This window comes from Pocillopora damicornis, chromosome 6 (genome assembly GCF_964200805.1).
Source record: "Pocillopora damicornis chromosome 6, jaPocDami1.2, whole genome shotgun sequence".
Classification (NCBI taxonomy): Eukaryota; Metazoa; Cnidaria; class Anthozoa; order Scleractinia; family Pocilloporidae; genus Pocillopora; species Pocillopora damicornis.
Genome location: NC_142675.1, coordinates 22630001 through 22652597, shown reverse-complemented (window position 1 = coordinate 22652597; position 22597 = coordinate 22630001). Strand labels below are relative to the sequence as shown.

Genomic DNA, 22597 nt, shown 5'->3' with positions numbered 1-22597 from the left:
GGTTATGCGATAATTTCGGTATTCACCAATCTTCCATTCACCCATAGTCACCTCACCAGCCCGGCTGTTGTCATCGTAGGACGGTAGGATTTGAGACAATGGTCATTACAAATACAATGTATTAATTTGTACCATTAATTTTAAACGAGGGCCGTTGAAAGCTGCAGAAATACTCAAGTATTATCAAAAATTTGAAACTAAAAGTTGCAATTTGAAATTTATTTTATTGTAAAACATCATTCCTAGTTAATCTTCAGCTTTTTTCCTTAATGTGATGAAGATAAAAACTGTGAGAGACGGCGAACGGTTTTTTTTAGCATCATTGCCCCTGTGCCTCGGGGGAGGGAGTGTGGGAGAGTGGGTGGGTGAGTTAGATTCTCGGATGAATTATCAATAATTTTTTTTCTTTCAGATATTTGCTGATAACGAGCTAATATAGAAATCAGTTATCAAAGGCGACACGAGGTCGGAGTATTGAAACTAATCAAAAGCTCATCCAAACATTAATAATTAAGAAGTACCATGATGTATAAAAAGTGATATTTAAAACCGTTTCTGGAGGAGACAAGCAAGGTTTGCTTTCCTTCGCCGATATTTGGGAGTGGTTAAAATATCTCAATAGAACGGTTTTTTGTTTGAAAAGCATGTGTGGGGATAACGCTTTAAAGCTGCTTAAACAATTACTGAGTTGGCCATACATTTAGAATGCAAGGAAAATTTAGTTCATATTTTATTTCAGAAATGTCAATAAATTTCTGGGCATTGTGGAAAAACAGGCATAAACCAACAAAAATCTGAAAAGAAGAATTTAAGGCAAAACTAGGGGACACAGGGCCTCTTATTTACATCTCATTGAATGACAATAGTGCTTAGAGCGTTGCTCATCATTTCTCAAATTAGGCCGACAATTTGGACTTCAGGCCTCAGTGATCTGATCTAAAGAAGCGTTGCTGTGGACCTTGAAATGTTCACGAGGGAGAAAACAAACACAACCTAATAAGCACGAGACGGAGAGATTGACAGAGTGTGTATTTTTTTGAGTTACTTATCTACATTACTAACAGCATTTGCTACAATATTTATTAGTATTCTATCATTAGTCGCAATACTTACATTACTCACGACACTAACAATGCTGACTGATAACTATTCTTGCTTACAATGATGGTACTTTCATTGTCGTTGGTACCTTTTTAAATACAGAGTCATTTTACACTATGTATCGAAAGGAATCTGGGATTGCTTTAGATTTGCTTTACTTCACTCTGTGATTGGTCTTGAAAACTCGCATCACTCTCTCAAAAAATCAAATTCAAACCTCAAAGCAGTCGCGCCTTGGCCACCCAAGTTTTCCCACGCTTCAAGTAGTTTGTTCGTTTTTACTTCGAGTTCTGATTGGCTCCTTGTGATATTTCCCTTATTCTGATTGGCTGTTGTGATACCTTTGGTTTTGGTCTTACGACACTCAACTGAAGAGCGTTCTATACTTGATGATATATTTACATACTACATATTGATGAAATATTCACTAGTACACAATGAGAAAAACATTACCCACAGGTCGCCTCGACAATTCAAAAGCATCACATTATTCGTACAAAACTAACTTTACGTACAGTACTAAGGGTAATAATGCTTGACGCAGTGAAAGTAATAAATGAGTAAATAAATGAAAACACAGATAAACCAATAAATCAGAAAAAACGAGAAACTTTAACACAGACCAAAAGCAAACCACACAACTTTCATTGACAAATAAGAAAAGTTAACCTAACTAGTTCTAACGAACAAAAATTATATTTCTCGAGTTTTACTAAGAAGTGAAGTTTAAAGATGGACACTGCTATAAATTTTTCTTTGGGCGCGCAAACCGGGACTTTTGTCCTTTTAGAAGTTAATGTTCTGTGCACAAAGAAATGTTTTGTGTCAAGTCTCGTGTTCATTCAAAAATGACAATGACCCGTTTGATTTTAGTCAATTATGCACATCTGTGGATCCATTCCCGGTGACAACATGATGGAATGATAGCAGCTGCTAGCCGTATAATGGCCGAAATTCTAACCGTTAGCTGTAAAAGCTATCACTATATTTAGAACCTCAGGCAAAAGTGTTCGCACGATTTTGGCTTGAGTGTTGTAAAATATTTTTGATTAAATACAATGGCAAACCGTAGCTAAGTTATAGACACGAGTACAAGTATCCAGCCTCAAGCTCATGAGAGAAGTCCCAAATTGTAGATAACCTAAGACAGCCTGGTCCAATTATCCAGGATGCCTTGGTTCCGCAAGTTACCCAGAATGCAAAAGTGATTTATCCAGTGCCACAGAAACGATGGCAGTTTGAATCAGAGTCTACAGCGCTTAAGTAGTAGACATAATAAGAACCGCAGTTTCTAACTTGAATAGTCTTCGATCTAACTTTACAGTAATTGGACGAGCGGAAATAAACCGTCCTGGACACTCTGCCATCAATTTTGTTTGGATGACCACCACTCAACCAACCTGGTCTCTTTCCGCCACATCTTTTGAAAGTGACACATGAAGTGGGCATTCTTGTACCTGCGGCTCCAGTAAAACGGTACCACATCGTATTCAGTTTATTGTCGCATCTATATGGTGAACGTGACTTATAAGATTTGTTCCTTTGATGAGAATTTAAAGCCTTGTAGTTGCTACATTCTGGGTATAAAAATGACAGACAAACAGCTTAGAATAATAGATGATTGTATGTGAAACTTGCCTGTAACCCTTGTGCCAACGCAGTCATTAACTAGCCTGCATTCATACTCAGAGGTTATCGCCCAGATTTTTTCCAAAACAACAGTGTTAAGTCATGATGAAGGCAAAAACGACACTGAAAGATGCCCAAAAGGGCACTACAGTAGTAAGATAAAAACCTATTAAAGCGGTGATCGTGAGCTTTTGATGCCAGACTCTTGGCATATATATAATAGTCCTACCCACCTTTAGGCTCGCAATTCAGTCCGTCACCAATGTATTCTGAATTGCACGTACACCTATACGAGCCTACAGTATTCTGACAAGTAGCGTCACGATGGCAATCGTGAGATCCTTCTGTACATTCGTTGATATCTAAATATCAGAGATAAGTCCAAAATAATAAGTCGGAAACTCACGATTAGAAATAGGGATGGAACGGCTTCAACGATGAAAGAACAACTTTGTCTCAGTGGTAAATTGCTTAGTTGTTGCTCACCTGATTAAGAGGACCATTTCTTCACTTAAATATAATGTTCTTCAAGTTAAGAACAATGCTTAAATTTATGGCTAAAAATTTTGAGTTTGACGTATCAGACACTGGGAATTTAACGAATGCACTGACAAAGAAGTTGCACACTTTAATTGAGAGAGAGAGAGAGAGAGAGAGAGAGAGAGAGAGAGAGAGAGAGAGAGAGAGAGAGAGAGAGAGAGAGCAGGTTTATAATTTGGACCAGGTTCAGATCGAGAATGAAGAATGGAAATGATATTAGGCCCATGCTTAAAACCATTAAGCACTAAGTCGCTAAGATAATACTGAAGGCGTAGCAGTTCTAACAAACTGACCGGGATAAAAATGGCATTATCTGTAGGGAGGCCAGCAAAAAGTCTCGTAAACATAGGAATAGGGTATCCGATGGACCCTTCAAGGAGCAGTGTTGGTTGAAGTCCTTAAAGTAAAAGTAGTCAAATGAGGCCGGTGTTCTAAGTTTTAACCACATCATAAGAATTTTTTATTCTGAGGATTTCTTTTTCAAGAAAGAAACCAAATTTTTGGAATAATGAGTTCATAGCCATGAAGGCTTTTCTCACCATTGCAATTCTGTTTCCCGTCTCCTTGAAATCCTGGTTTACAGCTACAGATGTAGGAGCCATTAGTGTTTTGGCATTCAGCGTTGCTATGGCAATCGTGGATGCCTACTTTGCATTCATTGATATCTAAAAGGTCATACGAAAGAGAATAAACACAATTGATATTTACTAAAAACCCTATTCAGATTTAGTACTTAGATTCTACCTTTTTCGCAGTAGGGTAAAGTCCATCCTGATGAGGTGCACGCACACGTGTAATTCACATGCCTGTTTACACATGCTGCACTGTTCTGACACTTATGCTTGATGCAATAATCTGCAACTAAACCAAAAGATAAAAAATAGTCAATAGACATTCCAGATTTTTTTTCTGTCAATATTCGCTACGCACATGTGAGAGAAGAAAGTATTTTGTTTTCCCTACCCTCTGTTTTCATGTCACAGCGAGCTAAAATAGAATTTCCAGATCTGGTGGAATCCAACCAATAATTACCGCTGACCGCTTGTCCACCCTCACTCGCCTTGATTTCTTTACACGAATCGGCTGGCAGCCCAGGAACGGAACCTAGTGGGACTGGGTGTGAACGAAACAAAATTTAAAACGCCGTTTTGGCCCGGAAGATGTTAAACGAAAGGGTCTCTAGGCAATCTGTGTTTCTGTATTGTTTTGCTTTTGCAGCCAATTGGACTTTGAGGAAAAGTTTGAGATTCGACCCAAGCCTCCAGCACGCGCCTCGTTGGAAAATCTTAGAGATTCAGGACTTGCTTGACGTTAGGTTTTTGGAAACCCATGTGAGGAAAAGAATGCACGAGTTCCGTTTTTCTTATTTTTCGTTCACAACACTTCTTACCCTGGTCCTACAGCAGAAAACTGAACAATTTAAGGCGGGGGTAAACCTGAAATTTGCTCAAAAACTGAGTTTTTTGTTTACCTCGGAATTTGCAGCTTTGGGTATTCAACTTCGCTATGGGAAAATAATTTTCTACTTATTTTCACTATTTTTGCCTTTTTGAGCGATTTCAAAATTCCCGCTCTGGCTAATGGTGTGGTTACCATGGCAACGAGAAGAGCATTTTTTGATTTTTCAGTTGTTTATGATGTGTTATTCTGGCAACCAAGCTCCCAAACGGGCAGGATTTAACGACAGATACTTTATGTAGTCTTATCTGAAGGGTTTTCTAGGGTCAAACCCATTATGGGATAGATTTAGAGGCAGTTTTGGTCGGGTCAGCATTAGATTCCATCCACCAAAACCACCTCGGTCGAGAGGGACTGAGATGGAATATTTAATGACTTGCAAGACATAACCGAAGATTCTCGGAAATCCGCAAGTGATGTAGCCGAACATCCGAAGCTGTAAATCCCATGATTCTTGAGGAACAAACAGAAACAGCATAGCGAGAATTTTAAGTCGCGAACCATTGATGGTAGACATGCAGATAATTTAGGATACGTAAATTCTGTTGATGAGGCGCTTAAACTTATTGCGGAATTTGAAACAGGATTGACGACGAAGTTTTCTTTCTTTAAAGCTGTCAAAGGTTTCGGGAACATATATTTATATATATTTGATATAGCTCTTTAGCATTACAAAGCTTTGCTATCGCTATTGTGCATTCTCACTAGTTTGTCTAGTTCAAGTCCTCTGGCATGGCTTGGATGATACCACAATCGTGGAATCATTCGGGTTAATTTAATGCTTACACCTCCTTCCTCGGACAGAAGTCACAAAATACTGGGGGAAGATGCATGAGATATTTAAGGAGCAAAAATTCGTTTTTTACTGGTGTGCCTTTCCTAATTTTGGGAAGGAAAGTGTTCAATTGCCAGCACGGCATAGATTGAACAGCTGGAGAGAAAAGGAAACGAAAAGATACAGAAGAAGTACTGTATATAATAATTTCTTTTTATCCTCAACCTTTGTGTTTCTGTCAACTATGGCTTGCTAATTTGAAAGGTCAAATACATGAATGGGTCATATGACATTGATCTCAGAATACTTTTATGACAAACGTGATAACAGTTCAATCTTGGCTAAATTGAAGATGGTTTAGAAGTTAACAATTGTAAGAACTTTTCACTAACATATGCTGCTGACAAAGGAGAAAATATATGCAATTCTGCATTTTTTGCATTCTATCAAGCAATCATATGTTTGCTCCTTATCACGCTATGACACTTCCGTTTTGTCACATTCCAAAAAATAACTTGAGAAATACACTGTCACTCATCTTACACTGTTATATTTACCTATTACAGAAGGCTGGAAACAAAGATTTTGTTTTCAAGAAAATAAGATTTCTTGTCCAAGACACAAGGAAGTTTGACTGCGAAGCACAGATAAAAATGCGAGAAATTTTATTTTTTTCAGAGAACAAGGTAGTTCTACTCATGTATAAACAGAACAAATGCGATTTAATAAATCAGATATGCGGCATGACTCCTTTTCTTCCATCCCCACTCAAAACAAGCAAACACACCTATAGAGGTTCCAGTCTGGTCTGCAAATGAAAAGGAGGAAGGTGATCACTGCAAAATTAAGCATTAGGGTTCTTATATATAACATATTGATTATTGTATACTGATATCTAGAAATTAAGGTTGCAAGTAGCAGCCAGCTGAGTTATAGTTTGAGTTTTATCAAGTCCATTACTTTGTTAAATTTAGAGTAACCTTGACTTGAGAGAGTAAAATTGAGGAGCTGTAATATACTAATCATCAATTAGGGACCACAAAGAAAAATTTATTTATAGAGACTTTTGAAGGAGAGGGGTAAGACTTGTGACAAGCTGGCAGACATATAGATAAACTTTACTGCTAAATGGGTTACAATACAAAGTGCTCAGTATTTGGATCAGCTATGGCTCAACTTAAACTTTGCTTTAGCTTCAAGTTTAATCCTTTGTGGTTTCCTTTCTCTGTGTTTATTTTTCAAGTTATGTACACAGAAGAACACAAAAATGACAAGGAATGTTTTTGAATATCAAGAGGCTGGAATAAGCAAGAAACCAAAACTGAATTTTAAACAGTACAAAGTTAATTTGATCTTCCAATGTTACTTAATTTTAACCATAGAATTTGCTATTTAAATTTATCCCCTCCATTTTTCTGGGTATTGTGAGCAAAAACAAACAATTATCACAAAATGCATGGTATACAATGGTTTGATTCACCAATGTGACAAAGGCCTTTCACTGTCTATCCATAAAAAGGGAAATAGTTTGTAAACTGTAAGACATTCTGCATGTTGAGTGTATACTTATTCATCCATGTGAAATTAAAGGTTACTTGAAATAAATGTGAAAGATTTATAGGATTTTCAGACCCCTGATAACAATTACTAATGTGCTGATTTGTTGTACTTAAAGGTTATGATTTTGGCGGAAATAGTGGAAGAAATTTCTGGACCTGGAATTTTGTTGCAAATGTTTGTTTAAATCAGTTTAAGTCAGTTAAAAACTCTCCTGTTTCAAGATTACATGATTACCACACCAGAACCTTTTGTATTCTATATTATGCACCATGTTATGATTATGGTTTCAATAATAAAAGGTGCTGACTCAAGAACTTTCCAAAATATCTCTACATACAAAGAAATAGATTGTGGTTATGTACTCCAAATAGCAGGTCACATCAGTCTTCTGTAAGGAAGTAGCAGAAATTTCTGTGGTGGTTTTGGTGGATGGAGAGAAACATCCACCAAAACCACTTTATTCTATGTGTTAAGAGTTATGATAATCATTATGAACGTTTGGTCGGTCAGCAATTGTGCACCATAAAAAATAATTAGCCAGAGCACTAACAGCTAATTAGTGGTATAAATCTTTTGTCTCCCTGAACATCTAACAATGGCTATAGATAAAATTTAAAAAATATATTGTTGATGGTTTTGGTCAAAGTTTTGGTGGATGTTCCCTAATGACATCCACCAAACCTACGTAACATCTAAGCACCTTTTAAATACGTGAAATATCTGCATAAAATTGCGTAAAATGTTTTATAATACTACAATCGAACAATAAATTAATACTTACCATTTCTTGAGTAAAAAGTTTTGACGCAATTTCCCAAACAAATAATACACTTGGGTCATCGGGATAAGTCGGCATGTTGTCGTAGCTTCGTAATTTTTTTCCATCATTCCATCTCAGTCCCTCTCGACCAAGGTGGTTTTGGTGGATGGAATCTAATGCTGACCTTTTGGTCGAGTGTGACACTCAGTGTACTCGGAGCAATCAAAGGAAAAGTTATAATCAAAGGAAAAGTTATATCGAAAATGGTCGGAGAGAAAAGTAGATCTGTCTACAGGAAGAAAAGAAAGAGAGGTTTTTCTGGAAGGCGAAAACAAAACAAGAGTCTGAAGAAACAGCTCCCGATGTTGACGAAATCGCCGCCTCAACTCCGAGCACTTCGCTGGATGAAAATCAGCTCTCTGACTCGGACTCTAAAGAAACCGTTGGTTCCTCCAGAAAGAAAATGAAATATGCCGCTTCTTTTAGACAGCTCTGATGAAGAGTATACCTTCAATACCGAGGAAAGCGAGGGATTTAGATTAATAAATGAGAAAAATTTATCCACGGCCGTCTCAAAGGCACACGTGTGTGAGAAAGGTGAGAAATTTTTTTAAATCTCTGTCTTTCTCTGTTCTCGATTATGACTTATTTCCCATATCATATCGACCCATAGTTCCAGTTTTTCCCTGCTAAATACACTGATCTATCTATTAAATCTTGGATTGGGTAAGAGAAAGATTTTTAGGTATTGTGCATATACACTGTAAACAAAAAATTATGGGGAAAAATCACAGAATGTGTATTTCTGACTTGAGGTCTTTACTTTGCTTATAACAAAATTGCCCGATTTATCTAACAATTTTCACTTGATTTGTCTTTAGGCACCTTAACTCTTGAGGAAGATAAAAGTGCAAGAGTGGGTGTTACAGTTTTCCCTTCAGTGTAGTTCCTGTGAGGAATCCAGTCCACTTCCACCATCCAGTGGTGTGACCCAGTTAGGGAAATCATATGACATTAACCGCCGAGTCTTTTAGTAGGCTAAAAATCATGGAGAGGCTTTGTATCCCTGGTGGTGTTTGTACAAGAGTGGCAACACATGCAAAAGACAGTAAAAGATTGGCTAAGTCCAATTTGCAGGTTATGCAGAAGGAAAAGAGATGGCGTCAAGGGAAGCGACTTCTGAGGACTCATCAAGAGGAAGCCCTTCAAGAAGCTGAAGGAGTTACTTATGAACCAGGAGGCTTTTAAATTACTTTTAGATACTCCTGTGGACAAAATATGGACACTGGGGCCACTATAGTGGTTACATATTGTAAAAAATTAAGTTTGATTGCTATCTGTAAGTTTAAAGGCTATTTTCTCATTACGCAAAATTTTGTCTTCAAGAAAAGAGATCTTGACAACAATTTATCCAATTGATCTGAAATTTTCAGCATTTGTTCCTTTTGATAAGTTTTGTGTTATAAGCAGAGCAATTTTCCATATGATGTATGTACTCAAAGTTATGAAGTGAAACACCCCTCTGATTTTCCATGTCAAATTTAATTGATCATCATTTAAAATGTTTTCAACATATTAGAAATCCCTCTGCTTATAGCAATAAGCAACATGTCTTCTTTGAATTGATACTAAAAACATTATTTTTTATTGATTCCAGAAGGAGTTATCTTTTCTTAAGTAACCCCTGGTAGAACCCTGCAGGTGGCTCAATTAAACGAGTGGCATCCTATTACAATAGACATGTTGAGTCTGAAATATTTTTTTTCATGATCTTCAAGTCATAAGCTTTCCAGGGATATATAGTTTGCCTAAGTTTTGAAGTAAGTCCTAGCTGTGAAAAATGAGTGAAAAATTGGCATTTTTTCAGGTTTACCCCCGCCTTAAGTTTTTTATGCTCCTTTACTATTGCGAAATTGAGGTCCTGTTTTTTATTTCAGAGAACGGAATTGCAGTTATCCAGCTTTGAACAGAGTAACTTTCCATCGTACTCGAGCGTTCCATTACTCTTTTACTTGACCTCAGCCTTTTGCTGGCTTGTTACACTATGTCACCTTCGCTCTCGCACAGCACGCACAACTATGCAATTAACATAAGCACGAGCACCGCACTCTGTATAAATTATACTGATTTCGTGATGAATAAAGTTGTAAGTTTTGACATGGAACCGAGAAAATAACAGGCTCGTGCGAGTCATGTCCGACCTTGTTGGCCTCTTTACGCGACTAAACCATGGAGAACTATGGAGAGGACATTTCTATGGAGAAGACATCATGGATATCATACGAATGACAGGTTTAGCATAATCCACGCTAGATGTTTTCTGAAGTTAGTAACTCGTTTCTCATAAATAGTTTACTTTTAATTAGTTTTCTTACCTCTTGTTGAGCTTTTCACGTGATATCGCTCCAAGTCTTTGACAAAATCGTCCGGTCTAGCCTCCTTAGTTCTGTTATTTAACTCACATATCCCTTTGAACACGACGTTATAGCTTTGGCATCTGATATCAGCGAGGCAGGCCTGTCTGCATTCTAGTGTACCTGGTTGGGTCTTCAAGGTCTTAAAGGTGTGGCCTTGAAGCATCATTTGGTAGATTGAGTGAAGATCAGTCCCACACTGTTGGCTGGTAAGATGTCGGAGAGCGACAGACACCATTAACAGTATTATAATGTGGGCTTTGATTTGTTTCCAAGCCATTCGTGGCAGATACGATTTCTGATCTTGACAAGAAGAAATAAACTGCCTTTAATTATCATTTTCATTTTGTTTTTTATTCCAATATTCTAAATATAACTTATTTTGATGAGTTCTTGAAAGAACGGGCAGAAGGCAGGGCAGAGAGTGTTTTAAAATTAATTTGTCGGTTAAAATCATGCAATTTGAAGTTTGAAAGCACCACATCGATTGTTAAATCAACATGGCGTCATTTTCCAATCTACCTTGATAGGTATAGTGAAGATAGGTAGTTTAAATCGAGGATTTTCAACATCTCTTCCGATGGAATATCAGCCACCTTTAGGCTCTTCAATCTCCATCGGTTCCTTTGTATTAATCCATGTTTGCTATTAGTCTTAGTGACGGGATCAAGTCTTGACTAATAGTAATTCATGCGTGGGCTCTGGAGCACACTGAATCACAGGATGTGGTAAAGGTGACTCGGTAATCAAACTGAAGAAGAAAAACTCTTGAAAATCAAGCGGATTTTGGGTTTTTGTAATGAACTGAACAACTTAAATGTGGGAATTTTGAAAATACAGTGGATTGAGGATGAGATGAGAAGTTTGGCAAAGATTCTGTACTCCATACTCTTTGTTGTTATGTTTTGTTATTAGTTTTTGTTTTACTAAATAGAGGATGAGTCTTCTTCATTAGAATATGTTGACAATAAAAAGTCGTTTCCTCAATAATAAAAAAGCAAATAAAAATGACGAAGAAAAAGGCTGGAATATGAACTCTTTATCAGGCTGTCTGATGATATTCACATTCAGTTGCTGCAGCAGATCTATTTTACGCTATCAAAAAGCAAACATCTACAACAACTTACAATAAAAATCTCAAGAGAAGTAAGTTTAAAGATACTGACTCTTCATTCGAATAATCACATTTGGCCAAAATTATCACAGAGCGAGGGATTCACGTTTTTTTCTCTCTTATAAGTGACATTTTCATTTGGTGTGTCACCCAAACAATTAGTTTTAATTAAATTGAAAAATGAAGGTCATAAAATCTTTTTCGAATGGCATATTCTTCAGGAATAACGACAGAAAAAATATTCGCAATCGAATGGACAATCTCTTTTGAAATTGAGATGCTGTGCTCCTAAACTTGCAAGTAAGACGAAGCAAGGAAACCGTGCGTTGATTGCAGCTCCTGAATTATAACTTCAGTATGTAGAGAGAAATAGCTAGAAAGACAGAACTTGGAATGGAGACCGTGGTTCAATACTATGTACCAAAGATTCAAGGGAATAATCAAGGTTACAGGGTACAACTGCGGAGCATGGTTAATTTTTTTCTTTTCTGCACTTTAGAAGACAATTTTTCATATCTCAAAATCACATATTTTGGAATGCTGCATCATTCAACTTACCTATTGGAGGTACTAAATAGTTCCTCAGGGTCTTTCCCGGTGGGTTTTTCCTCCGTATAACTACAGTAACCCAACTAAACTGAAGCCCATTTAAACACTCGGTAAACTATAAAGCTTTCTGAATTGTTACCCCCTGTGGACTTCCCTGAGGCGAAGTGACTGTGAGCACAGCAACTCTTGGCTCAGATAGTCAATTCCCTCGTATGTTCCTAGAGACCAAAAAAAAAGCCCAACATCGATACATTATTACCCGTTTTCATCAAAAAATCCTATGGCGAAACAAGTACATAGTGCAGATATTCTCGTAAATCGAACTTGGCTTACCTGTAGTTCTTCAAAAGTTAAATATGCCGTGATGGCGAATTAAGGATATGCTGATTTAAATTTGAAGAATTTCAAAGTCTGAGTGCATTTTGTAGAAAACTATCCTGACTTCTGGCACAATAAAGCTATCTTTGCTTATAAGATGCAAAAAAACAAAACAAAAAACAAAACAAAAAATACAAATTTGTGTCCCTCATCCATAAAGAAAGAAAGAGTGACGAATATTTTCCCTCAAGTCTTCCATTTATCTTACTCTCTTCTTTCCACCTTCTTTGAATTCGTCACTTTCGGTACGTTGTGTTTTATTTATCTTTTTATATAATTTGATGCTTTGAGCTCAAACTTTCTGCAAACTGAGAAAATGAGTAGTTTTTCTTCAAAGCTTTGTGCAGTTTGCAGATGTAAAATAAGTTTCTCATCTTTAATTAGTCACTCAGTCCATGCGCATGAAATTACTTTCACGCACAGATATATTTATGTGTTTGTGGCCCCCTTCATCGGACAAACGACATTTAAATTATCCTTGCAAACGATATACTTTCTGTACAATTTTGCAGTAGGAGATCTACCTCCCTTTTCTTCTTCTCGAGTGAATGTCACAAAAAAACACAAGTTTGACGTAAAGGCTTAAGTCACAGCTCTCAGTTTCTCTCGAACAGCTTATTTTTGAGATTAAAAAATGCATTAAATTTTAATTTGTGTATGAAATAAACCTTTTAGGAGTAAAATTAAAAACAATTTTAAAAAATGATATTCATAGCAACAATAATATTCACTACAATGGACTCGACATCTCGCCCTGCAAATTCATTTTTTGAGTTCAGTAGCTCGCAGCAACTTCGATTATGACTTTTACCTCCTTTGCTAGTAGAGGTCGTTAACTATCTACTTAGGAGGGAACGATAGAGTTGCAGAGTTGCAAATGCTGTAAAAGAGGTCGTACATCACCAGTATAAAGTTTCTAAAAGTTTGATATTTATTGTGCGCTGTTTTCACTTTCATCTCATTTCTTTTATCATGGCGCTTAAGAGCAAAATGCAAAATAAAAGATTAAAAACCGCAGGTACCTGATGTCACGGGGAACGACGTATTCCCCTATCCACCCCATTTTCCATTCTAAATTTTTTGACAGGATCTTTTGAAGTCCTCCAGTTTCCCTACCGTTTCTACACGTGAAGCTGTACAGTAATGAAAGTGGCGACCCGAGTTTATTAAGAGAGATAAGTATTTGTTTTTGCGAGGCACACTGGAGGTGCATGGTACAAGATGACATGAAAAAGGTTATTTTGCATGTTAATTGAATGTTGCCTCTAAGAGCAATGTTCTCCTACTGTTTTGCTCCACAATGTCTCCACATGACTTTCTTATGGCATTCGTGCCATCAAGTCCATCTTGGAGATGCAGTAATTGTACAGCACAGACAAATTTTTTTAGGTTTTTTTCAATTTTTCAATTTTCACGTAATCTAGATTTTTAGTCGACAATCTCTTTATTCCCCTAACGAACCTTATCTTCAATGACCCAGCTGATCCTCAAAGGGGGTTGCATGTGTATTATGTGGAACTCAGAATGTCATTTGTAAAATTCTATGAAATAGATTTATTGCGCGCTTCAAGTTGAAAGAGATGATACCAGCAGAATTGGAAATTAGTCATCATGTAATAAGCTGAGTTCCACATGCGTTTTAACTGGCTCTTACTTATGATCTATCGAGCACGTACGCATAGATGACGTCACCGGTAACGACATTACGTTTTTTGTTATCATATAAAAAAATCGATTCTATGTTGTTGTGGGTCTGTACGGTAATGGATCAAAATATGGTAGGAGCATCAATGACACACTTTCCTGTGCCTCATGTGCCACGTTGTTGTCCTTACCAGATTTTGAGGTCATCTGCAAAATCTGTAACTGAGCAGACGCAGGACAACATGGAATCTTTTTGTCAGTTGAAGGTGATATGAAGTCGTGGTATGAAATCGGAGTATTAAAAACCTAATCAAAAGCTAATTAAAATATTAATAATTAATAATCTCAAAAATTCATAGGAACTATTACCTGAAACTTGACCATGCTATTATATCTCAAAAGGCGCACGGAAATGTTAGTGTCATTTTTAGGGTAAGTTTTTTTAGGGGAAAAAACCAAAGTTTTCCTTCTTTCGCCGACAAGCGTCGGTGGCGAAAATATCTCAGAAAAACAGCTTTTTTAAACGTATGAATCTGGTTAACGCCTTAAATCTGTTAAACGAATATTCAAAAGACAAAAATTTAGTATGAAAAAGTCGGCGAATTCGTGTACAGTGTGGAAAAACAGACCATAAACTACCAAAAAATTAGGAAAAAAAATGAACAAATTAGGGAATACGGTACCTCCTATTTACATCTCATTGAATCACAATATTGTGCGTACAGAACAGGCTCGTGCAATTTATTTTGCAAAATAGCACGAGAAAAAGCATGTAATTACTAATTAATAATACACAGGCAAAAATATGATTCTGCTTTCCTTTCTAGTTGTTTTCATTTCTTATTGTGGCTCACAAGTTCAGCATCAGCTTGCCTTCGCCTAGTTGTCCGAGTTGTCGGGCTTTTCTCGTAAGAACTAGCTTCAAACTTTTAAATCTTCTCCCAAGAATAATTAGGTGTTTGTACTTTTCTCTGTTAGGAATCGGTCGACAGCAGCAACCATTAAACGAAAGCTATCACGCTCGTAATCTTCCCCGCTTTTCGTAAGAACTGTTGCCAAAAACTTCTCGAGAATTTTCTTCAGGGCCTCTGGTTCATACTTTCATAACCGTATTTCGAAATCAGACTTTTAGCCAGTTGTTTTCCCTTTGTTGGGCGCTACATAAGTATGATTCCAGACCAAAATTGAACGACACGAAGTTCAATTACCACTTTATTACATCTCTTTCAAAATCACAAAATTCAGTCGCTCAGATACAGGTTTTTTTTAGTCTGTACAAACATTTTAATGATCCAGTATTGAGCTTTGTAAAAAGTTGCAAAAATTTGTTTCATCTTCCTGCAATTTAATTGGTTTCGTTAAACTAGCCTCGAAATAAAATTGGTTGTTGTGGAAAAAGATGCGATTTAGAGCATTAAATGGTGCGATTCGTGAATAAAGCATACCGATGAGAGCCAATTAGATTGCAAAGATCACCAGTGTTTTCAAAATAGATGTAATATAACAGCACTTACATAGACATGACGTATTAACTGTTCCTTTAACAGTCCTTTTCGACTGTCCAATTACAATCATGACGCATACACTGTCCTATTAGTGCTTAAATGGGGCCGGTGATAACCAATCACGTTGGACAATTTGTTTTAGTTTTGATGAAAGCAAAATTAGTAAAAACAAAGCCTCTTATTTACATCGCATTGAAAGCAAGATAGGGCCTAAGGTAAATTTCTCTGCGTTCCTTAACATCTGACCTGAACCTTAGTGGCGTTGTTTTTATATAAATTGATCTTCATGATAAACAGGCTATATGTGGACCTATCAATAATACATCCAGGGAACAAAACAAATGTAACGCAATAGGCTAGGAAACCTTTTAAAAAAGATTACTAAAAGCTATTCACTATACTGCCATTACATTACTAATATTAACAAAAAATTGAAATTTCTAATGTAAGACGGCCAAAACGGTCGACGTAAGAACAAAAGATCCGAGGGAAGATTTACAAGTTTATTACACAGCAAATGAATGCAACGGTACAATAAAAAACGGGAACGAGTGACACAAAAGCTAGTACAGCTTAAAATCCGCTTTAAAGACACTCTCAGGAAGGCAACAAATCAACTGAACTCACCGAGCAAACAGTTGTAACTTATAGTCAAATACAGGAAAAGGTAAAAATAACTTAAAACCAAATTTGGGCTAGGAGCGATTAATTAAACAGGAATTACATAGGGGAAATCAGCAATTAAAGGAATAATACAATTAACACATTACTAACAAAATTAACACATTCCTAACAAATCGCTAACATTCCTAACAAATCGCTAAAATTCCATAAAATAGAATAAACAGAACAAACATGTTTTAAGTAGGAAATAAGCCTAAGTGACTCTGTCACACTAATATACTTGCAATAGTTGCAGTAATTAAAACGCTAAAATTAACTCCTAACTCTTACGGTACTTGCGTTTTCGTTGTCGTCTGTAAACTTTTTCAGGCATATACATCACTTACAGTACATAATGATAACGTCTTTTTCCTTTTACATACTGAATGTAACATAACTCATAAATCACCCAACTACACCAAACTAAACTGAACATACTTTGGCAGCCAGGCATACTTTGCTGCAGAACAATTGGTTTGAGGTCGCAATGTTATTGTTTTGGTAACCAATATGGCTGCCAGGACGTCATTTTAGGACGATCTATATAATTGAGTGATTATGATAAATTCTAATCTATGTTTCAGAGTTGGTCTCTAAGCATTAAACACCTAGTCAGATTAAAAAACTATGAGAACGCTCACTGCTTGCGTAAGTGCAAGTGTGGATTAAATATTGTTAATAACAATGATTGACCATGGCAAAGTTATTTAACTTACTTCTACTTGGCTTAAGACATCCCCAGCCAATCACCCAGAATGCCTTGCTACTGCAAGTTACCCAGAATGCAAGAGTGATTTAGTAAGAGCTACAGTAACGATGGCAATTTGAACCACGTGAAAAACCCTTTAAGTAGTAAACATAGAACGAACCGCAGTTTCTAACTGTGATAGTCGTCGATACTCTGTAACAATTGTCACTCGAGCGAAACCAGACCTTCCTGGACACTCTGCCATCAGCTTTGTTGGGATGACCACCACTGAGCCAGCCTGGTCTCTGGCCGCCACATCTTTTAAAAGGCACACATGCAGTGGGCATTTTTCTACCTGCGGCTCCAGTAATACGATACCAGCCCCAAGTCAGTGAATTGTCGCATACATATGGTTTTTTTGACGTAGAACCTTTCAATCTTCGAGCAGAAGTTAAAGTCTTGTAGTTGCTACATTCTAGGTAGAAAAAAAGCCAACCAACTCAAAATGAAAGAAAATTCTGAAACTTGCTTGCCACTTTCATTAGCTGGCTTGCACTAAATTCCAGAGGCTATTGTCCAGAATTAAAGCCTTAGGAACAAAAGAAAGTCGTAATAAAGGCAACTGAACATTCCCTAACAGCGACCCTCAAAGATATACTTTAAAGGACCATTATGCCTGCAGCTCGCGGGGTCAGTGGAAAACTGTGTCTCTGTTCAGCATAAAAGCTGATCGTGAGCTATTGATGCTAGACTCTTGGCATATTTATAATAGTCCTACCCACCTTTAGGCTCGCAATTCAGTCCGTCCCCAATGTATTGTGAGTTGCAGGTACACCTATACGAGCCTGCAGTATTCTGACAAGTGGCGTCACGATGGCAACGGTGAGATCCTTCCGTACATTCGTTGATATCTAAATATCAGAGATATTTATGAAATAATAAGTCGGAAACTCACACGATTAGAAATAGGGGTAGAACGGCGTTAACGGTGAAGAACAATTTCGTATCAGTGGTAAATTGTTTAGTTGTTGCTCACCCAATAAAGAGGACCGTTTCTTCGCTTAAATATAATATTCTTCAAGTTAAGAACAATACTTAGATTTATGGTTCAAATTTTGAGTCTGACGAAACAGACATCGGGAATTTAACGAATGCACTCACAAAGAAAGTACATACTTTCATTGGGAGAGAAGAGCTCAGAGAAAACAGGTCAGTGCTTTGGACATGGATCTTTTACCTCTCCAAATTCTTTCTGGCCTTTGCAGTTTTCCTTCCTCCATGATTGTCATAGCGTTGCTATGACAATCATGGAGGCCTTCTTTACATTCGTCAATATCTAAGGAACCAGAGTAACTCTTAACATAACTCCCGGGTGCAAATGCACTGAATCCGGGCAACACTGAGTTCTTACAACTCAAATTTTTAGTCTGACGTATCAGACACCAGGAATTTAACGAGTGTGCTGACAAAGAAGTTTCACGCATTCATTGAATGAGAAAAGCCCAGAGAAAGAACAAGTCAATGCTTTGGACATGGATCTTTGACTTCTCCAAATTCTTTTTGACCTGTGCAGCTTGTCCTTCCATCTCCGTAAAATCCTTGTTTGCAAGTACACTGGTGATTGCCAATCGTATTTTTGCGTTCTGCTTTGCCATGACAGTCATCAGAGCCTTCTGTACACTCATTAATATCTGAAAGAGAAAAATAATATCAAGTCTGAATTATTCATGAAGTCTCTAATGTGGAATGACGGTGAGGATGAAAAAACAAAAAATGAGAAAAAAAAATGAGAAAAGCCCAGAGAAAGAACAAGTCAATGCTTTGGACATGGATCTTTGACTTCTCCAAATTCTTTTTGACCTGTGCAGCTTGTCCTTCCATCTCCGTAAAATCCTTGTTTGCAAGTACACTGGTGATTTCCAATCGTATTTTTGCATTCGGCTTTGCTATGACAGTCATCAGAGCCTTCTGTACACTCATTAATATCTGAAAGAGAAAAATAATATCAAGTCTGAATTATTCATGAAGTCTCTAATGTGGAATGACGGTGAGGATGAAAAAACAAAAAATGAGAAAAAAAAATGAGAAAAGCCCAGAGAAAGAACAAGTCAATGCTTTGGACATGGATCTTTGACTTCTCCAAATTCTTTTTGACCTGTGCAGCTTGTCCTTCCATCTCCATAAAATCCTTTTTTGCAAGTACACTGGTGATTGCCAATCGTATTTTTGCATTCGGCTTTGCTATGGCAGTCATCAGAGCCTTCTGTACACTCATTAATATCTGAAAGAGAAAAATAATATCAAGTCTGAATTATTCATGAAGTCTCTAATGTGGAATGACGGTGAGGATGAAAAAACAAAAAATGGTTAAAAAGAAGTAACCGAGGCAATCCCAGTTCAGAGATATGTGTTTCTACACTGTGCAGCTGCCAAAGCCTTCCAATCACTCTTATCACTTAAAACATAAGTGACTCTGCTTTCTTAAGACTCCTTCAAAAAAAAACTTTGATTGACCCACAACTCAATCTATAACCTTGATGTTCTTGTGACACCACATTACAAAAAGGACGCGGAATGCGAAGAAAATCGTTCTTTTCCTGACGAAATAATTTCTATAAATCTGGCTTCATAGAAATGCACCCCAAACAAAATAAAAAGTGGAAAAGTTTGATTGTCTAGAAATATTAAGAGTAATTATTTCACACATCACTATTTATGGCCCATGAATAAATTGAAAATCGTGGTCAATACTTTTACAAAGAAAAAGAAACTCATAATACATGTAGCGGTCAAGTTTTTTACGAGAATTGATCTTGAATGTTCACAAGAATGACGCATTTTTCCCTACAAGCGAAAAGCTTTGGCTTGGTATCGATAGCTTACGTTACTGACAGTTTAATTTTCGCTTTGAGGCGATGAAAGACTAGCCCATGGCACCGCTGGTCATTTCTACAGTTATACTACTTTCACTTTATCGAGTGTCCAAAACACCGACAGCTTCGAAAGCTTTTATTTCCATCCACATTTAAACAAAAAATCATCTGTAACTTATATCACTTTTTATGTTCTCACCGTTGCAAATAATTTTTCCATCCCCGGCAAATCCTGGTTTACAGGTACAGGTATGCGAGCCTTCTGTATTTTTGCATTTGGCGTTGCTATGGCAGTCATGAAGGCCTTCATTACATTCGTCAGTATCTAAGGAAAGAGAGCAACTCTTAACATAATTCCCAGGCGCAAATGCACTGAATCTTCGCAGCTATCAATTTCGAAAAGTAGGAATTTTCTCTTCTGGGGATTTCCTTTTCAAGAAAGAAACCAAATTTTTGGATTTACGTGTTCCTAGCCATGAAGGCTTTTCTCACCATTGCAACTCTGTTTCCCGTCTCCTTGAAATCCTGGTTTACAGCTACAGATGTAGGAGCCATTAGTGTTTTGGCATTCAGCGTTGCTATGGCAATCGTGGATGCCTACTTTGCATTCATTGATATCTAAAAGGTCATAGGAAAGAGAATAAACACAATTGACATGTACTAAAAACCCTACTAAGATTTGGTTACTTAGATCCTACCTTTTTCACAATAGGGTAAAGTCCATCCTGATGAGGTGCACGCACACGTGTAATTCAAATGCCTGTTTACACATGCTGCACTGTTCTGACACTTATGCTTGATGCAATAGTCTGCAACTAAACCAAAAAGATAACAAATAATCAATAGAGATTCCAGGTTTTTTTTCTATCAATATTTGCTACGCACATGTGGGATAAGAAATTATTTTGTCAGTCCCTACCCTCTGTTTTCATGTCACAGCGAGCTAAAATAGAATTTCCAGTTCTGGGGGAATCCAACCAGTAATTACCGCTGACCGCTTGTCCACCCTCACTCGCCTTGATTTCTTTACACGAATCGGCTGGCAGCCCAGGAACGGAACCTAGTGGGACTGAGTTTGAACGAAACAAATACATTTAACGAGCCGTTTTTGGCGTGGAAGATATTAAACGAAAGGGTCTCCGGGTAATTTGTGTTTCAGTGTTGTTTTGTTTTTGCAGCTAATCAGATGTTGGGGAAAACTTTGAGATTCGACCCAGGCCCCCAGCCTGCCTGACATCAGGGTTTTGGAAACACACTTGAGGAAAAGAATGCACGAATTCCATTTTTCGTGTTTTTCGTTCACAACGCTTCCTACCTTGGTCCTGCAACGTAAAACTAAAGAATTTGATTTTTTTTAATGTGCCTTTTCAATTACGAAATTGAGGTCCTGTTTTTTATTTCAGAGAACGGAACTGTGGTTATCCAGCTTTGAATAGAGTAATTTTCCATCGTAATCGAACGTTCCATAACAATTTTACTTGACCTGAGCCTTTTGCTGGCTCGCGCGAGTCATCTCCGACCTTGTTAGCCTTTTTACACGACTAAACCATGGAGAACTATGGAGAAGACATCATTGATATCATACGAATGACAGGTTTAGCATAATCCACGCTAGATGTGCTCTGAGGCAGAAACTCGTTTCTCATAAATAGTTTACTTTTAATTAGTTTTCTTACCTCGTGTTGAGCTTTTCACGTAATATCTTTCCAAGTCTTTGACAAAATCGTCCGGTCTAGCCTCCTTAGTTCTGTTATTTAACTCACATATCCCTTTGAACACGACGTTAAAGCTTTGGCATCTGATATCAGCACGGCACGCCTGTCTGCATTCTGTTGTACCTGGTTGGGTCTTCAAGGTCTTAAAGGTGTGGCCTTGAAGCATCATTTGGTAGACTGAGTGAAGATCAGTCCCACACTGCTGGCTGGTAAGATGTCGGAGTGCGACAGACGTCATTACCAGTACTGTAATGTGGGCTTTGAATTGTCGCCAAGCCATTCGTGGCAAACACGATTGCTGATCTTGACAAGAAGAAATAAACTTTCTTTAATTATCATATTATTTTTATCCCAATATTCTTAGTGTAACTTATTTTGATGAGTTCTTTAGAGAACAGAAAGAAGAAGAAGAAAAAGAAGAAGAAAAACTCTAGAAAATTAGACGGAGTTTGGGTTTTGTATAGAATTAAACGACTTAAATTTGGGGATTTTGAAAATACGGTGGATTGATGATGAGATGAGAAGTTTGGCCCAGATTCTGTTCTTCATAATCTTCGTTGTTGTATTTTGTTTTCGGTTTTTGTTTTACTAAATAGAGGATTAATCTTCTTCGTTAAAAATTGTTGACAATGAAAAGTCGTTTCCTCGATAATAAACAAGCAAATAAAAATGAAGAAGAAAGGCTAGAACGTGGACTCTTTATCACGCTGTCCGATGATATTCATATTCAGTTGTTTACAGATCTATTTTACGTTATAAAAAAGCAAACATCTACAACAACTTACGATAAACCATCTCAAGAGAAGTAAATTTAAAGATACTAACTCTTCATTCGAATAATCACACTTGGCCAAAATCGCCCTAAAGCCAAGGATTTACGTTTCTTTCTCTCTTATCAGTGACCTTTGTATTTTGCGCGTTACCCAAACAATTTAGTTTTGATTAACTTGAAAAATGAAGGTTATAAAATCTTTTTTGAATGGCATATGTCTTAGGAATAATGACCGAAAAAAACGTTTTCAATCGAATGGAAAACCTCTCTTTAGTTGAGATGTTGTGCTCCAAAACTTGCAAGTAGGACGAACTAAGGAAATCGTGCGTTGATTACAGCTCCTGAATTATAAATATAGTATGTAGAGAGAAATGGAAAGACAGAACTTTGGAATTAAGACCGTGGTTTAATGCCATGGACCAAAGGTGAGATGGAATAATTAAGGTTACAGAGTACAAC

The 22597-nt window shown here is 37.2% G+C and overlaps 2 protein-coding genes and 2 long non-coding RNA genes across 7 annotated transcripts in view; 1 reads left to right on the top strand and 3 right to left on the bottom strand.

Moving 5' to 3' along the window:
• Window positions 1-1016: 1016 nt before the first annotated feature.
• On the bottom strand, window positions 1017-11983 carry LOC149044496 (uromodulin-like). The gene is made up of 6 exons (XM_089208555.1): window positions 11910-11983; window positions 10199-10540; window positions 4234-4383; window positions 3810-3935; window positions 2964-3092; window positions 1017-2678 (listed from the first exon to the last, which is right to left on the bottom strand). The coding sequence occupies exons 2-6, from the start codon at window positions 10515-10517 to the stop codon at window positions 2311-2313; spliced, it is 1092 nt and encodes a 363-aa protein (XP_089064681.1). The 5' UTR covers window positions 10518-10540; window positions 11910-11983; the 3' UTR covers window positions 1017-2310.
• Window positions 6146-8011, bottom strand: LOC149044498 (uncharacterized). Its single transcript, XR_016187371.1, has 2 exons — window positions 7845-8011; window positions 6146-6311 (listed from the first exon to the last, which is right to left on the bottom strand). It is a non-coding gene; the product is annotated as an uncharacterized LOC149044498 (long non-coding RNA).
• LOC149044497 (uncharacterized) lies at window positions 7960-9562 on the top strand. The gene is made up of 2 exons (XR_016187366.1): window positions 7960-8420; window positions 8705-9562. It is a non-coding gene; the product is annotated as an uncharacterized LOC149044497 (long non-coding RNA).
• Window positions 11984-16321: 4338 nt separating the features above from the next.
• LOC113666565 (uncharacterized) overlaps window positions 16322-22597 on the bottom strand; it is a 6473-nt gene continuing 197 nt past the window's right edge. The window contains exons 2-11 of one of the 4 annotated variants that reach the window (XM_089208511.1): window positions 21328-21669; window positions 20571-20720; window positions 20350-20466; window positions 20144-20269; window positions 19851-19976; window positions 18934-19059; window positions 18639-18764; window positions 18344-18469; window positions 17561-17689; window positions 16322-17253 (exon numbers count right to left, since the gene is read on the bottom strand). In XM_089208511.1, the coding sequence (XP_089064637.1) occupies window positions 16886-17253; window positions 17561-17689; window positions 18344-18469; window positions 18639-18764; window positions 18934-19059; window positions 19851-19976; window positions 20144-20269; window positions 20350-20466; window positions 20571-20720; window positions 21328-21646 (1713 nt within the window). In that variant the 5' untranslated portion in view covers window positions 21647-21669 and the 3' untranslated portion in view covers window positions 16322-16885. The remainder of the gene's footprint in view (window positions 17254-17560; window positions 17690-18343; window positions 18470-18638; window positions 18765-18933; window positions 19060-19850; window positions 19977-20143; window positions 20270-20349; window positions 20467-20570; window positions 20721-21327; window positions 21670-22597) is intronic. The other 3 variants (XM_089208509.1, XM_089208512.1, XM_089208513.1) reach the window with 3 other exon arrangements.

Excerpts from the sequence above, each read along its gene's own strand:
- LOC149044496 (XM_089208555.1), bottom strand. The coding sequence starts at position 10,517 with ATGGCTTGGAAACAAATCAAAGCCCACATTATAATACTGTTAATGGTG. Across the intron at positions 3,936-4,233 it reads CTGTGACATGAAAACAGAGG|ATATCAATGAATGCAAAGTA; the intron begins GTAGGGAAAACA and ends ATGACCTTTTAG. Across the intron at positions 3,093-3,809 it reads CGGGAAACAGAATTGCAATG|ATATCAACGAATGTACAGAA; the intron begins GTGAGAAAAGCC and ends TCTGATATTTAG.